The 19,189-nt window shown below is 36.6% G+C and overlaps 2 protein-coding genes across 2 annotated transcripts; one reads left to right on the plus strand and one right to left on the minus strand.

Annotated features, from left to right (window-relative positions):
• Window positions 1-2,246: 2,246 nt before the first annotated feature.
• LOC108276536 (beta-microseminoprotein) lies at window positions 2,247-5,729 on the minus strand. The gene is made up of 4 exons (XM_017488288.3): window positions 5,590-5,729; window positions 5,065-5,158; window positions 4,652-4,769; window positions 2,247-2,552 (listed from the first exon to the last, which is right to left on the minus strand). Exons 1-4 carry the CDS (start codon window positions 5,590-5,592, stop codon window positions 2,441-2,443), a joined length of 327 nt encoding a protein of 108 aa, XP_017343777.1. The 5' UTR covers window positions 5,593-5,729; the 3' UTR covers window positions 2,247-2,440.
• Window positions 5,730-14,320: 8,591 nt separating this feature from the next.
• LOC108276526 (beta-microseminoprotein) lies at window positions 14,321-17,958 on the plus strand. The gene is made up of 4 exons (XM_017488272.3): window positions 14,321-14,459; window positions 15,736-15,829; window positions 16,306-16,423; window positions 17,319-17,958. The coding sequence occupies exons 1-4, from the start codon at window positions 14,457-14,459 to the stop codon at window positions 17,431-17,433; spliced, it is 330 nt and encodes a 109-aa protein (XP_017343761.1). The 5' UTR covers window positions 14,321-14,456; the 3' UTR covers window positions 17,434-17,958.
• Window positions 17,959-19,189: the final 1,231 nt, after the last annotated feature.

The following is a 19,189-nucleotide window of genomic DNA, read 5'->3' on the forward strand; positions in this document are numbered from 1 at the left end:
TTACGACCTCAACTGTATGCTCAGTAATCATATAATCACATGGAGTATGATCTGGAGTCATAGTGGGTCCTGGGTCAGCAGTAGATTTTTGAAATTGCCTATTTGAACCTAATGAATGTAACATTGGAATCTCGCCATCTCTCGTATTAAAAAAAAAATATGACGCAATTGTAAGCTACTTGTGGAAGAACATTTCATAACATGCACCGTGCTTGCACTTCTTGTAACCATGTAAATCAAGGGGCTTTAGTCTTATCCGCAAAGACCCAGTGTGGCTGTAGGCTTTCATTCTAGACAAACTGGAGCTACACTTGATATGTAATGGGGGAATAAGGTGAACTGATTATATGAGTGAAATCAGGTGTGGTTCCTGCTTAGTTGGAATGAAAGCCACCCTTCATGGATAAGGTTGAAGATTAATCTCATGGGCATGAAATTTGGTTAGAATTCAATGATGTCCCAAACTGCATAATGTGCACTAAGTAGTATATTTACATAATAATGACGGCAATGTTGTAGTGACGTATTGTTAAGTATGACATTATACAATTTCCGCTGCACCGCAAATGTCTGCTTTTGTGTGTGAGGTTAAAATACACAGATGGTCTGAAACACGCACTGATTTATTTATTTATTTTTGCTGGAGTAAACAGACTTTATAAAAAAATAAATAAAATTAAACAGCCAATAGCTACTGTTTGTAATAAATATCTATCGTTAGTTCATGAGTCCTCTCTTTGTCCTGTGAGGCTCTTGCCACCACCATGTAGTCAGACTTCTTCCATCCATATTCTATAACCGCTTATCCTTTTCAGGGTCACGGGGAACCTGGAGCCTATCCCAGGGAGCATCGGGCACAAGGCGGGGTACACCCTGGACAGGGTGCCAATCCATCGCAGGGCACACTCACATACACATTCACACACTACGGACACGCCGATCAGCCTACCATGCATGTCTTCGGACTGGGGGAGGAAACCGGAGTACCTGGAGGAAACGGCCGCAGCACGGGGAGAACATGCAAACTCCGCACACACACAGGGCCACGGTGGGAATCGAACCCCCGACCCTGGAGGTGTGAGGTGAACGTGCTAACCACTAAATTCCATTTCATGTATCTGAGCTGGTGTCTACAATATTTCATGCTCTGCTATGCCAGAAGTCCAAATTAATTTATATTATAAATATAGATGTGTACTGTATACTGTAGTTACTGTAGCAACAATAATTGTCCAAGACATTCCCTAATGCCAACTGTAGATGTCTGCCTCCAAAACAAGCTAATTAACCCAAAATAGGACCTTTCTGTGCAAAATGTGTTATTTCCTGGCAGCTTGTTAGTTTGATTCTGCAAAAGGTCAGCTACCTCTTGTTACTTGTTAAACCAGCATTGCTTAATGTAGACTTAAATCCAGCATCTTTAAAAGTTTTACCATCACACTGTATATAATGTCAGTCGAAAAACCCAGCTAATGAAACAATTTGGATGACTGCTGGCACAAAATAACGACTTTTACCAAGAAAGATCAATTATTAGTGTAACGGAATCTAAAACTGAGTGATAATTCTTCTGTTTACATTCTTATCGAAAATGAGGAGCTAACAATAAATGACTTCTTGGCTTATAGTTGTCATCCTTCATTTGTTCCTAGGTGTATTTACCACTTACCACTGTCATGCTTAATTTTCACCTCCGCATCTTGTTTCCTCTTTCTTGTTGGATTTCCCAGTAGGTAAATTAGCTTAGTTTTTACAGTACTACCCACACATGTAATTAAAATAAGTCACAAAAGTCATGGAAATGCTTAAAGATTAAAATGTTTCTATGTTGGTATGTTTTTATAGTTTTCAGCACATTTTATATTAGGCGTATTTGTGGCATTATACGATCAACTTTCAGAGCCATCGTTTACGTTTCTGGGATCTAGGTCAAATCTGTACCGAAACAATTCAGACGAAGCGCCAGACAAACTTGGTCTAGGCACCAGACCGGATGAAGATCTACAAGTTTTTGAGGCAACACTTTACAAAAACACAGAGACCCAAGAGGATATATCATGACAAACCAATCAAGAGTGAAACAGGAAAACACCTGAAAATGAATGATACACAATTGATAGATAAACCAACGACTAGGCAGAGGGTGGAGATAAGACTGAATGTAAACAAAAGCGCATGGAGAGAGACCTAAATAAAAACACATGCTCAGCACATGGAGGGGAATTCATTCCAGGTAGGGAGACCAATGGATGTCAATATTTTTATTCTTATTTCCCCCCACAATTCATCTCCTGTCTCACCAAACCATTTTACAACAGCACGAAAGATTCAGTAACTGATTTTTGTTTAACTCAGTAATGCTTTTTGTTGGTTCAGTTTAGCCTGATTAAGCAGCACTGCACAGGCTGTATATGTCGTGATGTGCTTTAATTCTTGATCATTATTTTCCAATAACGTAACATGTAACACTTGGGTCTATACTGGTTAATGTATATGTACATTTTTGGAAATTATATGCTATGATGCATCCTTTAGTCACATGCGTTGGGAACCTGTAAAATAAACAGATTAAGTATGAACATATAACAAACAAACAAACAAACAAACAAACCAAAAATCATTGGATAAAATAAACAGGTCTCATATTATGATTATACACTATATATCAATAATGCATTTAGAGAGTGTTTAAGACAAAGTGAAACCATATCATCAATATACAGTATAATCACTTAAAGTGCCCATGAAATGGCCTGAGAGCTGTGACTAAAATGCAGGAAGTTCCACATCTACAACTACACAAATAACCCATGTTTAATGCTAGCATGCTGCTACTATAGAGTAATACTCACACTTTCTTTACAAGAGCAAGACAAATGTGTTTTTTACAGAAATTAGCTTCTTTTTTTTTTTTTTTTTTTAGATACTTCCTTGTGTAATGTTAGCCAACTAGCTATATTTAATACCTTATTTTTTATGGAACTGCTAGCAAACTAATTATTTATGTTTAGCTAACTTACAGTACACCACTGACAGCCCCTTGGTGAAACATTAGCAAGTCTATTTTAATAGTAAGATAATGCGTAGCTAGTTTTAGTGAACATTTAAAAAAGATTATTATCATTTTCAATCTGCAGTAGCACATGCATAAGATGGGCATGTGACCTTTATGCATGGAACTTAGTTAACTGACCTGGCATCATAAATAAATATTTAACATATAGTATATTTTAATAATAAAGTATAGACATATTTATGATGTTAGGACAAATCAGGTTATAATAAGATGTTTATAATAACTTGTTCTAAATGTTATATAAGTTTTCCCCTGGTTCTTAGTTCAGAGGTTCTTAAAGTGAGTAAGTAATTTTAACTTGGACTTAATGTCTTCTGATGGTGGAAATTTCAGGAATAAAAATGTTTTCAATAATTACAACAATGGAAAAAATAAATCACAATGTCCTGCAATTCTAGGTTTTTATTTATTAGGGTCGAAATACCAAACGTTATAAACACTAGAAAAGTTTTGTTTTAAAAAAACAAACAAACAAAAAAACCTGTTCACTTCAAGTCATTGTTGCTAAAGATGGTTCTACATGTTACTGAATTATAGGGTGTACTTATTTTCTCTCAAGTGGTTTCTGAATGTTTGTTTTTGGTGGAAATAATTACCACATATTGAAATCTATTGTGTGTGTGTGTGTGTGTGTGTGTGTGTGTGTGTGTGTTTGTCATCTGAAGTTATTTGTTTGTTTAAAGGTGTCTGGTGAGGACCACCCAATTGTTATTTAGGCCCTGATAAATACAAACATAGAATTGAAGGAGGGTGTATTTTCTTTTTCCCATGACCGTAGCAAAAAGTTTATTGTAGCCTACATATTTGAAATATGAGCCTAATATTTGAATATTTGGATTATATCCAATTATAATGTTGACTATTATTTCTAAATGTCATGTATCAGGAAACTCTGGACTCCAGTTGCTATCACCCACTGCACTACATGTCACATGACCACCTTCACCTGATTCACGTTCTGTTAATGAGCACTCTTGTGTATATATAGTCATTGTCTGCACTGTTTCTCTGACTTTCGTTGTCTTAGACTTCCGTGTTCCATGTTCCCGTGTCTTGTTTCATGCCACAGTATCTTGCCTAGTTGTCTTAGTGTCTATGTTTTGTTGTTCGTTTATTATAATAAATGTTATATATCTGCGATTGCTTCTGAACACATCCTCGATTCGTGTTACTAAAGGGGTCCCTAGAATCAAAATATTGAATATCCCCTGCTTTAGACATCCATGTTCCTTGTTTCCTTTGAGTTCCATTGGTTTTATTGAAACTCTTTTCTGCAGCTGACCCCTGTCTGCCCCTCTGTGTTTGCATATTGGATTTCCTGCATGATCCTGTCTGCTCATGTTGGAGGTTGGTGGATTTGTGATTTTGAATTGTTTGCTAATAAACGGCAAGCTTGTATTTGTACCCCCAAGTCTAAGCGTTAGAGTGGCTCTCAAAGCGAAAATTTCAGGGATTTGAACACGACCTTAGTAAATAACACAGAAATAAAACTGCTTCTTCTACTGTCACTGTAATGATGGAGGTTTATGCATTAATATATTATGCATGTATTATGTTTGATGTTGGGTTCGTTACCCGTCACAGCAGTCCAAGGAGAAGGTGCTGCATGTGCACTTTTCGCACATGCTGTTCCTCCAATTGGATCCGACCAGGTGCCATGTTTTATCCGTTTTATCAATACAGTGATTCACACCTAGTACAGAGAGAAACATATATCAATAGACAACAACACAAGATCAATAGACATGGGTATATCTGTGTGTATATATAATGTGTGCATGTGTGTGTGCGTGCATATATATATATATATATATATATATATATATATATATATATATATATATATATATATATATATATATATATTGTGTGTGTATATGTATATATATATATATATATATATATATATATATATATATATATATATATATATATATATATATATATATATATATATATATATATTGTGTGTGTATATGTATATCTACCTAATCTCAATCTCTCTGACCAGCAGGCAGCATGGATCAAAGGAACAAGTGCAAACAGTACAAAACCCACAAACGCTGATCTCTTCAGCATGGACTTGAAAGCAAATGAGCAGATGAATTATATAAATATCTCTCTGGTTACTTTCATACTAACATCAGTGCTATTTACTCTTTACATTTGTTATTATTTCTAACTTGATTCACTCTTTAATGTGTAAGACCGTGCCATTCTGGATGACAGCTTTAAACTTAATAATGAACTTTAAAATACTTTCATGACATTTGTCCATCTTTATTCTTCACATTACCAAGTAGAAGAGCAGAAAATATCACAATCTGGAATTATAAAACATATACTATAAAGCCAAAAAGGACATTTAAGGATGTTTACATTGATTCCAAAGCAGTGAAGAATTCCAATACAAGAAACGCAAATGAAATGTTTATGTACCGAAGCATTAACAGGACAAATAGCACGAAAATTTCTTTAGGAATAATTTCTAATATTTGGGAAGGTAAACTCACCATTGTTCCAAACAAGTACAGATGTTCAAATGTTTCAAAATCTATAACCAGCAACACCTACGTCATTATAAATGTATCAGAAAGAGGGCTGGAGCACTGACCATGAAAACATCAATATAATGTGTGCCAAAGTATACTTTATGTGTAACACCAGGGCAGCCAGGTTGATGCAATAGGTTAAAATTCCAGGCACGGAGTTCCAGACACTGGGATATTTGAGTATTTAGTATTGTGTTAGATCTTAAAATTAAATAACAGTTCCTGTCAGATTTACAAAAATGTATCTAATGCTGATTTTCTTCATGCTCACATGTGTATATTGATAAATCAACTGTAACTTGCTAAGCATGTTCATGTCACAGCCAAGTTACATTTAACGATGCTCACAAAACGCCATAAAAAGCAAAGCTCACAGCTCAAAAGGATGAATTTATATTGTGCACATATTATATGCAGGAGTGGACCTCTTCTATGTCACACAACGTTCCCCTGCCACTGATGGTACACATGTTGTGGCAACTAATGATGTCATGATCAGCTAAAACACATGCGTAGGTTACTTTACTTCATGAACAAGTGCAAGTTGCGTTCGTGATGATGTAAGCTCTATATACATTTCCGATAACTAAACAATTGTACAGTTTGAAGCTGATTAATTCAGGGTAACATTATTGAGTCTCTTTATACTGTATGTAAATGTACACAAGAGCGCTCATAGGATTATGAATGTTTTTCCGACCTTGTAGGGTTTTCATAAATATGAAAATTCTTGGAATCTCTCTCTCTCTCTCTCTCTCTCTCTATAATATATATATATATATATATATATATATATATATATATATATATATATATATATATATATATATATATATATATATATATATTCCTTATCTAGTTGAGAGTTTAGATCAGTTACTATAGTAGCTTATGCTTTGGCACTTGTGTGTTTGGTGCTAGGTTTACTTTAGTTGATTCAGTTGTCAAGTGTTACACATTATTTCAGCTTGTGCATGCCCTTTCCTAAAGGACACAGCAGACATTCGGTGTAATTTGTAGTCTTTCCTCTGATCTAAAAGGTCTGTATGGAATTTTTACTTATTTACAGTTCGAAACTTAGAACAGACCTAGCTATTCCTTTGTCAAAGCAATATAGACTTGAGACACAAAGGTACAAAGGTGTTGTCTTTTGATAACCCTTAGTTTATTCACTAACACTGTCTCAGCAATACACATCACATCACATCACATCGCATAATAGGACTACCTTTTTTTCTAATACATGTAGTAACCTTTAAAATTAAGGAGGAACTCCGAAAGGGTAGAAAATTTCTTTATCGATTTAGGAGTCATGTTGATAAAGATCGGGATGTTTACATGAGGAAAGGGCAAACACTTAATCAAGCAAATTGCTATGCACCCCATGTGCAGCATAAGTGTGATGGACAGCATTTACTATGGGGGGAAAATGTGTTTACTCCAAACTCACTTATAATAAAAGTCTTAGGTAAAAGTGCACACTGGACTGTTTTGTGAACTCCACTCCTGTCTTCTCTTGAAGAAATTCTGACCAATCATGTTCGTTCCTGCAGTTAATATTTTTGATTATATCCATCTGCTTTATTTCGTAATGAATTTGGTTGGTTCTACTTTACAAAACCTACACAAAATAGTAATTTCCCCAATGATCCTGACTAGAATAAAAGAAATAACTGAAGGAAAGTTGTTATCCAGCAAGTTTCATATTCAGTCAATGATATTTCAAAATATATGACATGAAGTCAATTTTAAGCTACAACTTTTAGAATTTCAACTTGCTTTCCAACAATAGAGAAATACAACAAAAAAAAAAAGCCAAAACACAAAAACACAAGCTCTCTCTACTGAGACAGGAGTTTCACTTCTGAAAGAAGAAATTACATTGATTTAAAGTTTACCTCCCTATCATTCATCCATCCATCCATCTTCTATACCACTTATCCTTTTCAGGGTCATGGATAAACCTGGAGACTATCCCAGGGAGCATCAGGCACAAGGCGGGGTACACCCTGGACAGGGTGCCAGTCCATCGCAGGGCACAATCACGTACACATTCACACACACATTCATACACTACGGACACTTTGGACACGCCAATCAGCCTACCATGCATGTCTTTGGACTGGGGGAGGAAACCGGAGTACCCGGAGGTTATGTTCACCTTCCCCAGAAGACTAATCTCACACACCTGTTCCCAATCACACCATGTTTTAAAAGAGATTTCACTAGACCTTTGAGAAGTGAAAGGTCAGTTGATCTAGTCTCTGTCATTAACAAGACGATCTATTGTGTTGTGATTCTGTGTTGCTCTTGACTGATTATTTGCTTTACCTGCTCTAGTCTGTTTGCCTAATCAGCTAACCTTTGCTTGTCTTTGTTGTTGATTTAGCCATGCCCTTTGGGTTATATTCTGTTCAATAAAAGCTCTTAACTGCACTTGCATCCATCCTAAACTTCATTACATGACAACATGCTGCACAATTGAATACAGAACATATAAAACAATTGGGAATTACAAGCCACTGTGCTGCTCCTGGTGGATTTCTCATATATAAAAGCATTTGTTTACATGCTAATTTTTAGAAGTAAATATTTTATTTATTTGTTTGCCTATAAATTTAAGTTTATAAGCCATTTCTGTGTATAGCTTTCATTTTCTTTTACCTAGTTTCAAGATTCAAACACAATTGACCAAGGTATGCTTTCTTTTACCTACATTTATTTTTAGACACCTCTATCTGCTGCCTAAGTAATTTCATTTCTATCCTTATCTTCCTTATTTGGAGCTTAATGCGGTCCACCCTGGAGATCACACTTTTTGTTTTCTCCAGATGGAGCTTTAGAGAGTCCACGTTCTGATACAATGGCTTAGGAATGTGATTAAGTTACAGCACTGTTACAGAAGGTCTTACAGGAAGTTTGAACAAAAGACTCATTAATCAGACAAGGTTTTGCATGATATTGAAGATAAACCTCAGTAGGCCTGTACAGTTTCTTTTCTTTCTGAAGCAGCTGATTTTTTCCCCCCCCTCATGTAATGAAGATGAATAATTGGAAGATGGCTTCACAAAGCCATTAAGAAAAAAAGTCCAGGAACTTCCTATATGGCAGATGGGGCAATAATGGTGAGTAATGCCATCAGATGATTTTCCTTTACTCGGGTAAATGATGCACAAAAATAACCTACAATAAAACCTGCATTACTGAATTACACAAAAAAAATAGTGCTGAGTCTTTTGGGGTTTGCTTGCAAAGAAAACCCGACTAAAACCTCTGGTTCAATCAAAGACAACAGTGTGTACTGTAAAATGATTTACTGAAACTGGAGATGACCTGAGGGAAAGATCTGAATACCAATTGAGCCCAGTGAAGTGTATAAACTGTTTAACGATTAAATTTATCAGTAATCAAATCTTATGAATTAAAAAAATTCTTTTCACAACCAGAATCAGTATGTACATTCATTCTGACCAACATGTAGTACTCAAAAAGTTGGCTGCAGCAACAAATTCTTCTTACCTTTTGTTCCTTGGAGCCATTTGGAAGATGATTTGCCAAAAATGAATAAATCACTTAATGAACACTCAGCGAACATGCTAAGGTATGCTCTATAATGACTCATTTTTTGTAATGGCACTTTTTGTTATGATGAGAATGATAAATGAGTGTGATTTTAGTTTAGGTTGTCATGTATTGTCATGTAAATAGCAGGAAAGGACTAAGACTACAGTTCCCAGCAGTCACTGCATCATCACATGAAGACCTGCACCTGAAGCTCATTGATGGTAATGAGAACCAGGTGTATATATAGCCAAAGTTTGCAATATACTTTTATCTTGCATTATCCTTCTGTCTCATGGCATGGTCTCATGGTTCTTTTAAGTCTTGTTTTGTTTGTACCTCAATTAAACATTTCAACTGTTATTCGGCATTTGCATCCGTCTTTACCTCCATGATGTGACAACTACACAGTTACTAAATACGATCCTGTGCCATCCATCCATCCATCTTCTATCGCTTACTCCTTCTTCAGAGTCACAGGGAACCTGGAGCCTAACTCAGGGAGCATCGGGCACAAAGCGGGGTACACCCTGGACAGGGTGCCGATCCATTGCAGGGCACAATCACATACACACTCACATTAGACACGCCAATCAGCCTACCATGCATGTATGTCTTTGGACTGGGGGAGGAAACCGGAGTACCGGGAGGAAACCTCCGCAGCACAGGTGAGAACATGCAAACTTTCCCGACGGGAATCGAGCCCCAGACCCTGGAGGTGTGAGGCGAACGTGCTAACCACTAAGCCACCGTGCGCCCCACGATCCTGTACATTCATATAAAAAAGGAAAGCATATGGTCTCAAAAGGTTTAAATATACATTCGTTTAATAATTTGAAATCGATTCTTTCTTTGTTTTCATTTGCAGAAGATATGGAAATCAGAGAAAATGGGATTTTGATGGTTTAATAAAAAAATAGGTCAGCATGTTTTTATTCTGGTGGCAGAGATGGGCCATGCAAATCATCAAGGCTGTGCCTTTCTGAGCAAATTATTACCTACCACCAAGGTTGTTCGTGTCGCCTAAGTGCAAAGTTTTTCTCTGGAAACTGTGCGAACTATGCCTAGTTTTTTACTACATCCACTATTCAAACAGGATCACATTGCACACCGGCTCTGAAAACACCTTCCACTGTTTGTCCTTCAAAGGAAAATTACACACTTGGCATATTATTTTTCACACAGTTTTTCACATGTGGAGGAAACCAGGACGAAAGCCCTACAGACACAGACACCTGAAGTTCCGCACAGACGGTAACCTGAGCTCAGGATTGAGTTAATGGAGCTGTGAGGTGGCAACACTTGATTCATTTAGTTTCACATACTAATTTTTCATGTGTTTTAGTTTTTCACGTATACATCATGCTGATTTCTCGAATAAGGTTCTGATTCCACCCACCCACCCACCCACCTAATTGTATCATCTTTTTTAATTAAGTTTCATTTATATTTCTCATACACAAAGTTGCTTTACAATTTTGGAAAACGAAACACACAAAGACACAAAATAACAATAAAACAAACGGACTGAATTTCAGTTATGTAATTGATCACAGTCCCACTGATGTCTGATGCTGGCACACACAGCTCACATTATCCTGAATTATTCAGTAACAACAGTGAAACTAGTAGGAAAATCATGTTGTTACAATAACGAGGAAAATATGAGCAGCTCCTGAGAGTTTAGGGGGTTAAAAGTGTATATTACAATCAAAATATTGAACCTTAGACCTTAAAAATCTGGTGAATATCGAGTAAAATTAGCATTCTGCAACTTTTTAAACATACACATTCACTTGCTCAGCAATTCTTTGCTACGCTGACCCAAGGTGTTTTGCTGATGCTGCCATTTTACTTTTTCTTTTCTGCTGCAGAATATGCTCAGCCTCTGTATGCAGACATCAGTGTTTCATGAAGTATGACTCGCTAGAATTGTTTTTATTTTCCTCATTAATCCACCCACTCAGAGTTCAGTGGCCTTGATCAAGGAAACTCCAATCCAGATGTTTAAATATAATACTGGATATGTCATTCAACTCCAAAAAGTGTGAAAGTGCCTGATTTTTTTTTCTTTTCTCAACTGACAGTACAAGTACTTATCTTAATAAGTACTCTCACAAAATTTACATTTCAGAGTATGAAAGTAAAAGTACAAGAAAGATTTTTTTTTTAAAAAAGAAAAGGACTCCATCTCAAATTGCAATGATTTTAGTTCCTGTAAACTATCTGTGGTATATCTGTAGTTACTCTCATGAAGGTAATAAGACAAAAGAAAAAGCAGACTGTAACTTTACAAAGAAACAGCAAAGTAGTGGTGGGCAATGCTGTATCAGGTCCTGATTCTTGAAGGCATTTCTACGATACATGATATGTATCATGATACAGTGCATCCGGAAAGTATTCACAGAGCTTCACTTTTCCCACATTTTGTTATGTTACAGCCTTATTCCAAAATAGATTAAATTCATTATTTCCCTCAAAATTATACAAACAACACCCCATAATAACAACATGAAAGAAGTTTGTTTGAAATTTTTGCAAATTTATTAAAAATATTTTTAAAAAAACAAAAAAAGCACATGTACATAAATATTCGTCCATTATGCATTTCTTCAGCTGTGCATCTGTATACGGCCTTCGTTGCCTTATTTTGCGCTTCATAATGTGCCACACATTCTCAATCAGAGACAGGTCAGGACTGCAGCAGGCCATGCTAGCACCCGCACTCTCTGCTTATGCAACCATGCGCTCATAATCCAGGGAGAATGTGGTTTGGCATTGTCCTGCACTGGATGGCAGCGTATGTTGCTGAAAAATGTATGCATAAATTTCTGCATTAATGCTGCCCTCACAGATGTGCAAGTTACCCATGCCATGGGCACTGATACGCACACATACCATGACAGACACTGACCCACTGTGCCACTGTACATCTCAGATGAGAGCGAGCCCAGAGAAGTCGACGGCGCTTCTGGACAGTGTTGATGTACGGCTTCTGCTTTGCACAGTAAAGTCTTAATTGCATCTGTGGAAGCAGCGGCGAATGGTGTCGATTGACAAAGGTTTACCAAAGTATTCCCGAGGCCATGTCAGGATATCCATTACAGATTCATGAGGGTTTTTAAGACAATGACATCTGAGGGATCAGATTTTTTTTAACTGAGCTACCAATGCCACTGAAAATTTAGCTTTCTTGTGACTTATTCATTCTCCTGATTTGTGCAAGATGAGGCTGAGCTGTGTCTCAGTTTTGGGGTTTGTGGTTACAGGCTTGTATTGATATGGTTAAGACTGGGATTCCAGTATTGAAACTTGCTCTGGCCCAGTGCAAGGCCATGTATGGGCTTTTAATCGGTGGGCATTTGAGCCAGTTATGGTCTATGTTGTTTGTAAACTGAATCTGGGCCTTCTATGGGCCATCATTCTTTGCAGCATTTGGGTCGAGGGAGAATTGGTTGTGTGGACCGGAGCTAGGCTGCAAAAAGTGCTATGTGGGTTCCTGTTTCACAGGGGTCTAAATATGAGGTGACACATAGGCCAAATTTCCTTAGTCATTCATAACAATGGATAAGACCAAGGAATATAGCTGTGATGTGCGGCGAAAGGTTGTTGAGCTTCACAAAATGGGAAGTGGCTATAAGAAAATAGTATAAGCACTGAAAATGCCCATCTCCACTATCAGGGCAATAATTAAGAAGTTCCAGTCAAGTGGAAATGTTATGAATCAACCTGGAAGAGGATGTGTGTCTAAACACATTGTGAAGAGGATGGTTCGAGTGGCCAAAAAATCTCCAAGGATGTCAGCTGGAGAATTGCAGAAGTTAGTTGCGTCTTGGGGTCAGAAAGTCTCCAAAACTACAATCCGAAGTCACCTACATCACCACAAGTTGTTTGGAAGGGTTTCAAGATAAAAGCCTCTACTCTCATCCACAAACAAACTTCAGTTTGCCAGACACTACTGGAACATTAAAAAATGGGATCGGATTCTATGGTCAGATGAAACCAAAATAGAGCTTTTTGGTAATAAACACCAGAGGTGATTTTGGCGCACACAGAGAGGTAGCCATATGGAAAAGTACCTCCTGCCCACGGTTAAATATGGAGGTAGATCTTTAATGTTTTGGGACTGTTTTTCTGCCAGAGAACTTGGACATTTTGTTAGGATACATGGCATCATGGACTCTATCAAATATCAACAGATATTAAATGAAAACCTGACTGCCTCTGCCAGAAAGCTTCAAATGGGCCGTGGTTGGAACTTCCAGCAGGACAATGATACAAAACACACATCAAAATCAACACAAAAATTGTTTACTGACCACAAAATCAAGGTCCTGCCATGGCCATCCCAGTCCCCTGACCTGAACCCCATAGAAAACCTGTGGGGTGAGCAGGAGAGGAGAGTCCACCAGTGTGGACCTCGAAATGTGAAGGATCTGGAGAGATTCTGTATGGAGGAACGCTCTCAGATCCCTCGCCATGTATTCTCCAACCTCATCAGGTGTTATAGGAGAAGACTCAGAGCTGTCATCTTTGCAAAGGGAGCTAGCACAAAGTATTGGCTAAAAGGGTGCAAATACTTGTTGTACACCTATATTTAACTTTTTTTATATATAAACCTGTGTTTTGTTTGCAATTGTTTGATTACCATGAGAGCAGAGGATTTTTGTGATTGTTTTTAACAAAAGATCAAAAGGTTGAACAATGAAGACAATTTTCACTCATATATATATATATATATATATATATATATATATATATATATATATATATATATATATATATATATATATATATATATATACGTACACACAGTCAAAAATGCAAAGATTAAGTATAAAATTTGAATATCACATCAGTTGCTCCTAGTCTTCTAGCCAGTTTGTAATTATATAATAAAAAAAAAGCTATATAATTAGAATGAGCACATTATTATGAACCTGTTATTTGCCTTGCAGCTGCAACTCCTCTCAGAGCTGCTGTTAAAAAAAATAATAAATCAATATATTTTGACCAATCAGAATGGAGAATTTGTCTGTGCGAGTGTAAAGGGGCGTTATGAAGCTCATGGTGAAAAGTCCTGCTTTTCTGTTTGGGTCAGATTTGTTGTCCGTGTAAATTTGAGAGGTGTACCTTTGCACCGTAGTGTTTACTGTCAGTGTGTCTGATGGTCATAACGTCATAAGCCCTCTTTCTGTCCTATATAAAGCCAATCATCTGCTTTAGGTCATAGATTTCAATACATCAGCGCATCCCATCGTGAAAAAATGGTGAGTTCACTGTCCAACATAATTCCCAAATTGAGTCATCATTATCTGTGTTGTTCCTCATAGGTTTCATTAACATTACCTGCAATGCAATGGAGTTGTTTATCTTTTAAGGATAATCATGGTTTATATAAAAATATCTTCTGTATAATCACAAATATTGTTTATGATAAATGTCAAAGAAAGGTTAAAGAAATTACCCACTGGCAAAAATATCTGTGACCAGATACTGTTTTGCATACACTCCCATTTACATTACAGTTCAATTATGCGCAGACATTATTTTATATACAAGGGTGAGTCAAATGACAACTTTTTTCCCCCACTGATTATTGCAAATAGATGTCACAAATAGGTGTTTATCAGGTTTAAGATAGCAGTAAAAGAAGCTATTAAAAACAGTGGAGTAATGTTAAATTTTTACTTTTGCAACAACATGTTTTTTCTACTGTTTCTGTCATTTATATCACACTTTAAAGGTTTTCAGTTGACCCAAGCTTCGTATTATATTTTATACATATGTATATTATCTACAATACACAATAATATTAGGAGACATTACAGTAACTATAATGACTTATTTAGTAAGAGCAGTGAAACGTTTTAGTGCTAATGAGAATGAGTACTTATGTGTTTAAGTTTTAATAAAAACTTATACAATTTTGAAAAATATTTTGGGGAAAATATATAGATTGTAGGCACGGTGGCGCAGAGGTTAGCATGGTTGCCTCGCACCTTTGGGGTTGGGGGTTCGCATCCTGGCTCTGCCCTCTGTGTGTGCAGGGTTTGCATGCTCTTCCTGTGCTTCGGGGGTTGACATGCATTGTAATCTGATTGACGTTGACATTGGGATAGGCTCCAGGTGACCTGTGACCCTCGTTAGGATAAGTTGCATGCAAAATTGATGGATGGATATGGATTGTACCCTCTACTTCAATATTACAGGATACTTTGTGGCATGATTCATGACATTTAATTCAGTTTAAGTCCTTTTCAATTCCAGTTGTAACACAACAAAATGTGGGAAAAGGTCATGTAGGTTTGTATGTTTGTTTTCAAACTAATTTCAGTACAAAATTAAATAGTGGATAAATAAGGGTCAGGATATATAATCTGTAAATTTTGACCCGTTGGTGGATTATGGGAGTTTACCGTGATCTTCTGTGCGAGAATAAACAGTTTGTTCAATGAAAATTAAAAGCCAAAGAAATCTGAAATGTGTTCAAGTTCTCCAAATGGAGTTGAGTTCAAATTGTTTATTTGCTTTTTGGTTCCAAAGTCCATGTTGAAGAGGTCAGTGTTCGTGGGGTTTGTCCTGCTTGCTCTTGTCCATGTGAGCCATGCTGCCTGCTGGTCTGGGAGAAACAATCCAGGTAGATGTTTAGACATAAACACACACACACACACACACACCCACACACACACACACACACACACATGCAAACACAGATTTTTTTCATAATTATTATATATTTTATAGAATTTTCATTAGCCAGCTCTCTCTGGTCTGATTAGAAAAGTGACAACTGGGCTTGTTTAAAAAATGGTAATGTAAAGAGATACTAGGAAAGAAAGCATAGGCACTTTGAATAGCAAGGAACTATTCAGTAATGATCGAGCATTTTCCAGGTCACTGTTTCAATCGTTCAGTCATGATAGTCGCTTATCCAGGCTTTTGTAATCATGTAATATTAAATAGCTGAACTTTTACAAATATTAGTTGAATACCCCTGTGCTAGGCAACTGTATACTTATCAAGGACACTGTTGGAGTAAGGCACATTACCACTAACAGTAATCTTATGGCAGCTTTACTGAACACTCTTCTTTATTTTACCAACATACAATAGGAGCGACTCACTGTCTGGATCCCGTGGATGAGACATTGCACCCGGTCGGATCCAGGTGGACAAACAGCGAGTGTGTAAAGTGCTCGTGCAACGCCAATAGCCTTTCGTGCTGTCATGGGTAAATATACAACATAAAACACTCTTAGATGCAAAATATGTACTTCCATGCCAGTAATGATCAAGCTCCAACCAAAGTGTGAAGTTTATTAGCAAGTGATCGAATTTTATCCTTGTTTTTTTTTAAAACACAGCACTCATAAGCGAGTTTAGAAAACAGAAAAAAAGGAGGGAAAAAAAAAAGAAAATGCCCGTGGTGTACAGGGAAAATTGATAGTATATAGTGCATATATACAGTAGCTGAGGCAAAATTATACCCCTGCATTGTTTGAAAATGTGCCTATATTTTGTAATATATCTTCAAATAATACAATTTTAAAAAAACAAAAAAGAAAAAAATAAATAAGACATGAGTGTTTCCTGCAACAAGATGAATCAAAACATATTTTTTCCCCCATGGAAATTGCACATAACACATAACCATAAATGGATAAACTGCACAATGTGTCATTCTTTAATAATGTTTATATATATATATATATATATATATATATATATATATATATATATATATATATATATATATATATATATATATATACATCTTTGGCAAATATATTATCTTTGGCAAATTACTGTTATAAGAAGAATAAAAACCCTTTGGAACATACTCTTGTAGGAAAATAATCCACTTTGGGGTGGTCACAGTGACACAGTAACATGATTGCATGAGGGAACATCACACTACCCCATCGTTGATTACTTTCCTATAACAGCATGCCCACAATTGTTATATTGCTTCCCTAATCAGGTTGGGGGAAAACACGATGAACGTGGTCTTTCTACATTTTTCTGATAATAACGATCCTCTTTTCAATATAATTTATTGTAATTAAGACAAATTTTTTATAAGATTCTATCTTTTCTCATTATGTCTATTTCTGTTTATTTTACAGATGGCCAACGGGCACGACTAAAGGATGCATCATTGAATATGATTATGAAAAGTGTACATATGAGATAATTAATCTTGTAGATCCAAGTCTTCCATGTGGTGCTGCTGGAAAGTGATTGTGAAGATGAAATTAATTACGGTTTATGATCGAATCAAGAGAGCAGAAGCACAAAAATAGCATTACTGAATTACATAAAAACTGGTGCTGAGTCTTTTGGGGTTTGCTTCCTCATTAAACCCGACTAAAACCTCTGGTTCAATCGAAGACGACACTGTGTACATTCATTCTTACTAAAAGTTTTAAAACAGTATGGCTCCAGCACCAAATTCTTCTTACCCTTTGTTCCATGAAGCCATTTGGAAGATGATTTGCAAAAACTTAATAAATCACTTAATGAACACTCAGCTAACATGCTAATGCATGCTCTGTGATGACTAATTTTTTGTAATGACTCTGTAATGGCACTTTTTTTGTTGTTATGATGAGGATGATAATAAATGAGTGTGATTTTGGATCAGACAACACTAATATGAATAGAAACCGTAACACTGTGCAGTTATTAAATACATTAATGTACATTCATGTAAAAAAATAAATAAAAAAAAAGGCAAAGCATATGGTCTTAAAAGCCTTAAATATACATTTGGTAAATAATTTGAGATTTATTCTTTCTTTTTCTTTTTTTCATTTGTAACCAGTTTGAATTTCTAGAGATTTGCTGCAAAAGATATGGAAATCAGAGACAATGGGATTTCGACATTGTTTTAATTTAAAAAAATATAGGCCACCATGTTTTTAATCTGGTGGCAGACGTAGGTCATGCAAATCCTCAAGGCTGTGCCTTTCTGAGCAAATTGCTATCTACCACCAAGGCAAGTATCACACCGGCTCTGAAAATTCCACTCTTCACATACTATGATTCGCACCGTTTCTCACTTGTAGACGAAACCAGGACGAAACCCCTATAGAGACAAACACCTGAAGCTCCACACAAATGATGTGAACACCTCATTTTTACTGCATCCACTATTCAAACGAAATCATATTGTCACACCTGCTCTGAAAACACCTATCAGTCTTTGTCCTCACAGAAAGATCACAGGAAAATTATACACTTTATATTTCACACTTCACACTTGTGCATGTGTTTTTATTTTTCATGTGATTAATTCATTATTCATTCATTCATTCATCTTCTGTAACAACTTCAACCTGCTCAGGGTCACAGTGGATCTGGAGCCTCTCCCTGGAACACTGGAAGTGAGGTAGGAATACACCCTGGAAGGGACACCAGCCCATCATAGGACACTACACACACACACACACACACACACACACACACACACACACACACACACACACATACACACACACACACACACACACACACACACACACACACACACATAGGAGTAATTTGTGTGATGCTCTGGGCGAAAATCTATTGGAAAACCTTTCCAGAAGAGTGAAGGTTATAACAGAAAAGAGGATAAAATCTGGAATGGGATGCTCAGCAAACACAAATGATTGTGATGGTCAGGTGTCCACATATCTTTGCCCATACAGTGCAAGAAGATTCTGGAAATTTCACCTTACTAGAATGTACATCAGGCCAGGTATATATACATGGTGGTGCTTGAAAGTTTGTGAACCAGTGGTCATTTATTTAATGAGGGAAATGATCCAATATTATGTATCTGTGAGTGGAAAAAGTATGTGAAGCTTTGCTTTCAGTATCTGGTTTGACCCCCTTGTGCAGCAATAACTGGAACTAAACATTTCCAATAACTGTTGATCAGTCCTGCACATCGGCTTGGAGGAATTTTAGCCCGTTCCTCAGTACAGAACAGCTTCAACTCTGGGATGTTGGT

Source organism: Ictalurus punctatus, chromosome 16 (genome assembly GCF_001660625.3).
Source record: "Ictalurus punctatus breed USDA103 chromosome 16, Coco_2.0, whole genome shotgun sequence".
NCBI lineage: Eukaryota > Metazoa > Chordata > Actinopteri > Siluriformes > Ictaluridae > Ictalurus > Ictalurus punctatus.

Bases quoted from the DNA above. Each gene is read 5' to 3' on its own strand.
- LOC108276536 (XM_017488288.3), bottom strand. The intron at 4,770-5,064 runs GTAGATATACAT...TCTCTGTACTAG, and splicing joins GTCAGAGAGATTGAGATTAG to GTGTGAATCACTGTATTGAT. The intron at 2,553-4,651 runs GTAACGAACCCA...TTTATTTTACAG, and splicing joins TCCTTGGACTGCTGTGACGG to GTTCCCAACGCATGTGACTA.
- LOC108276526 (XM_017488272.3), top strand. The intron at 15,830-16,305 runs GTAGATGTTTAG...AACATACAATAG, and splicing joins GTCTGGGAGAAACAATCCAG to GAGCGACTCACTGTCTGGAT. The intron at 16,424-17,318 runs GTAAATATACAA...TTTATTTTACAG, and splicing joins AGCCTTTCGTGCTGTCATGG to ATGGCCAACGGGCACGACTA.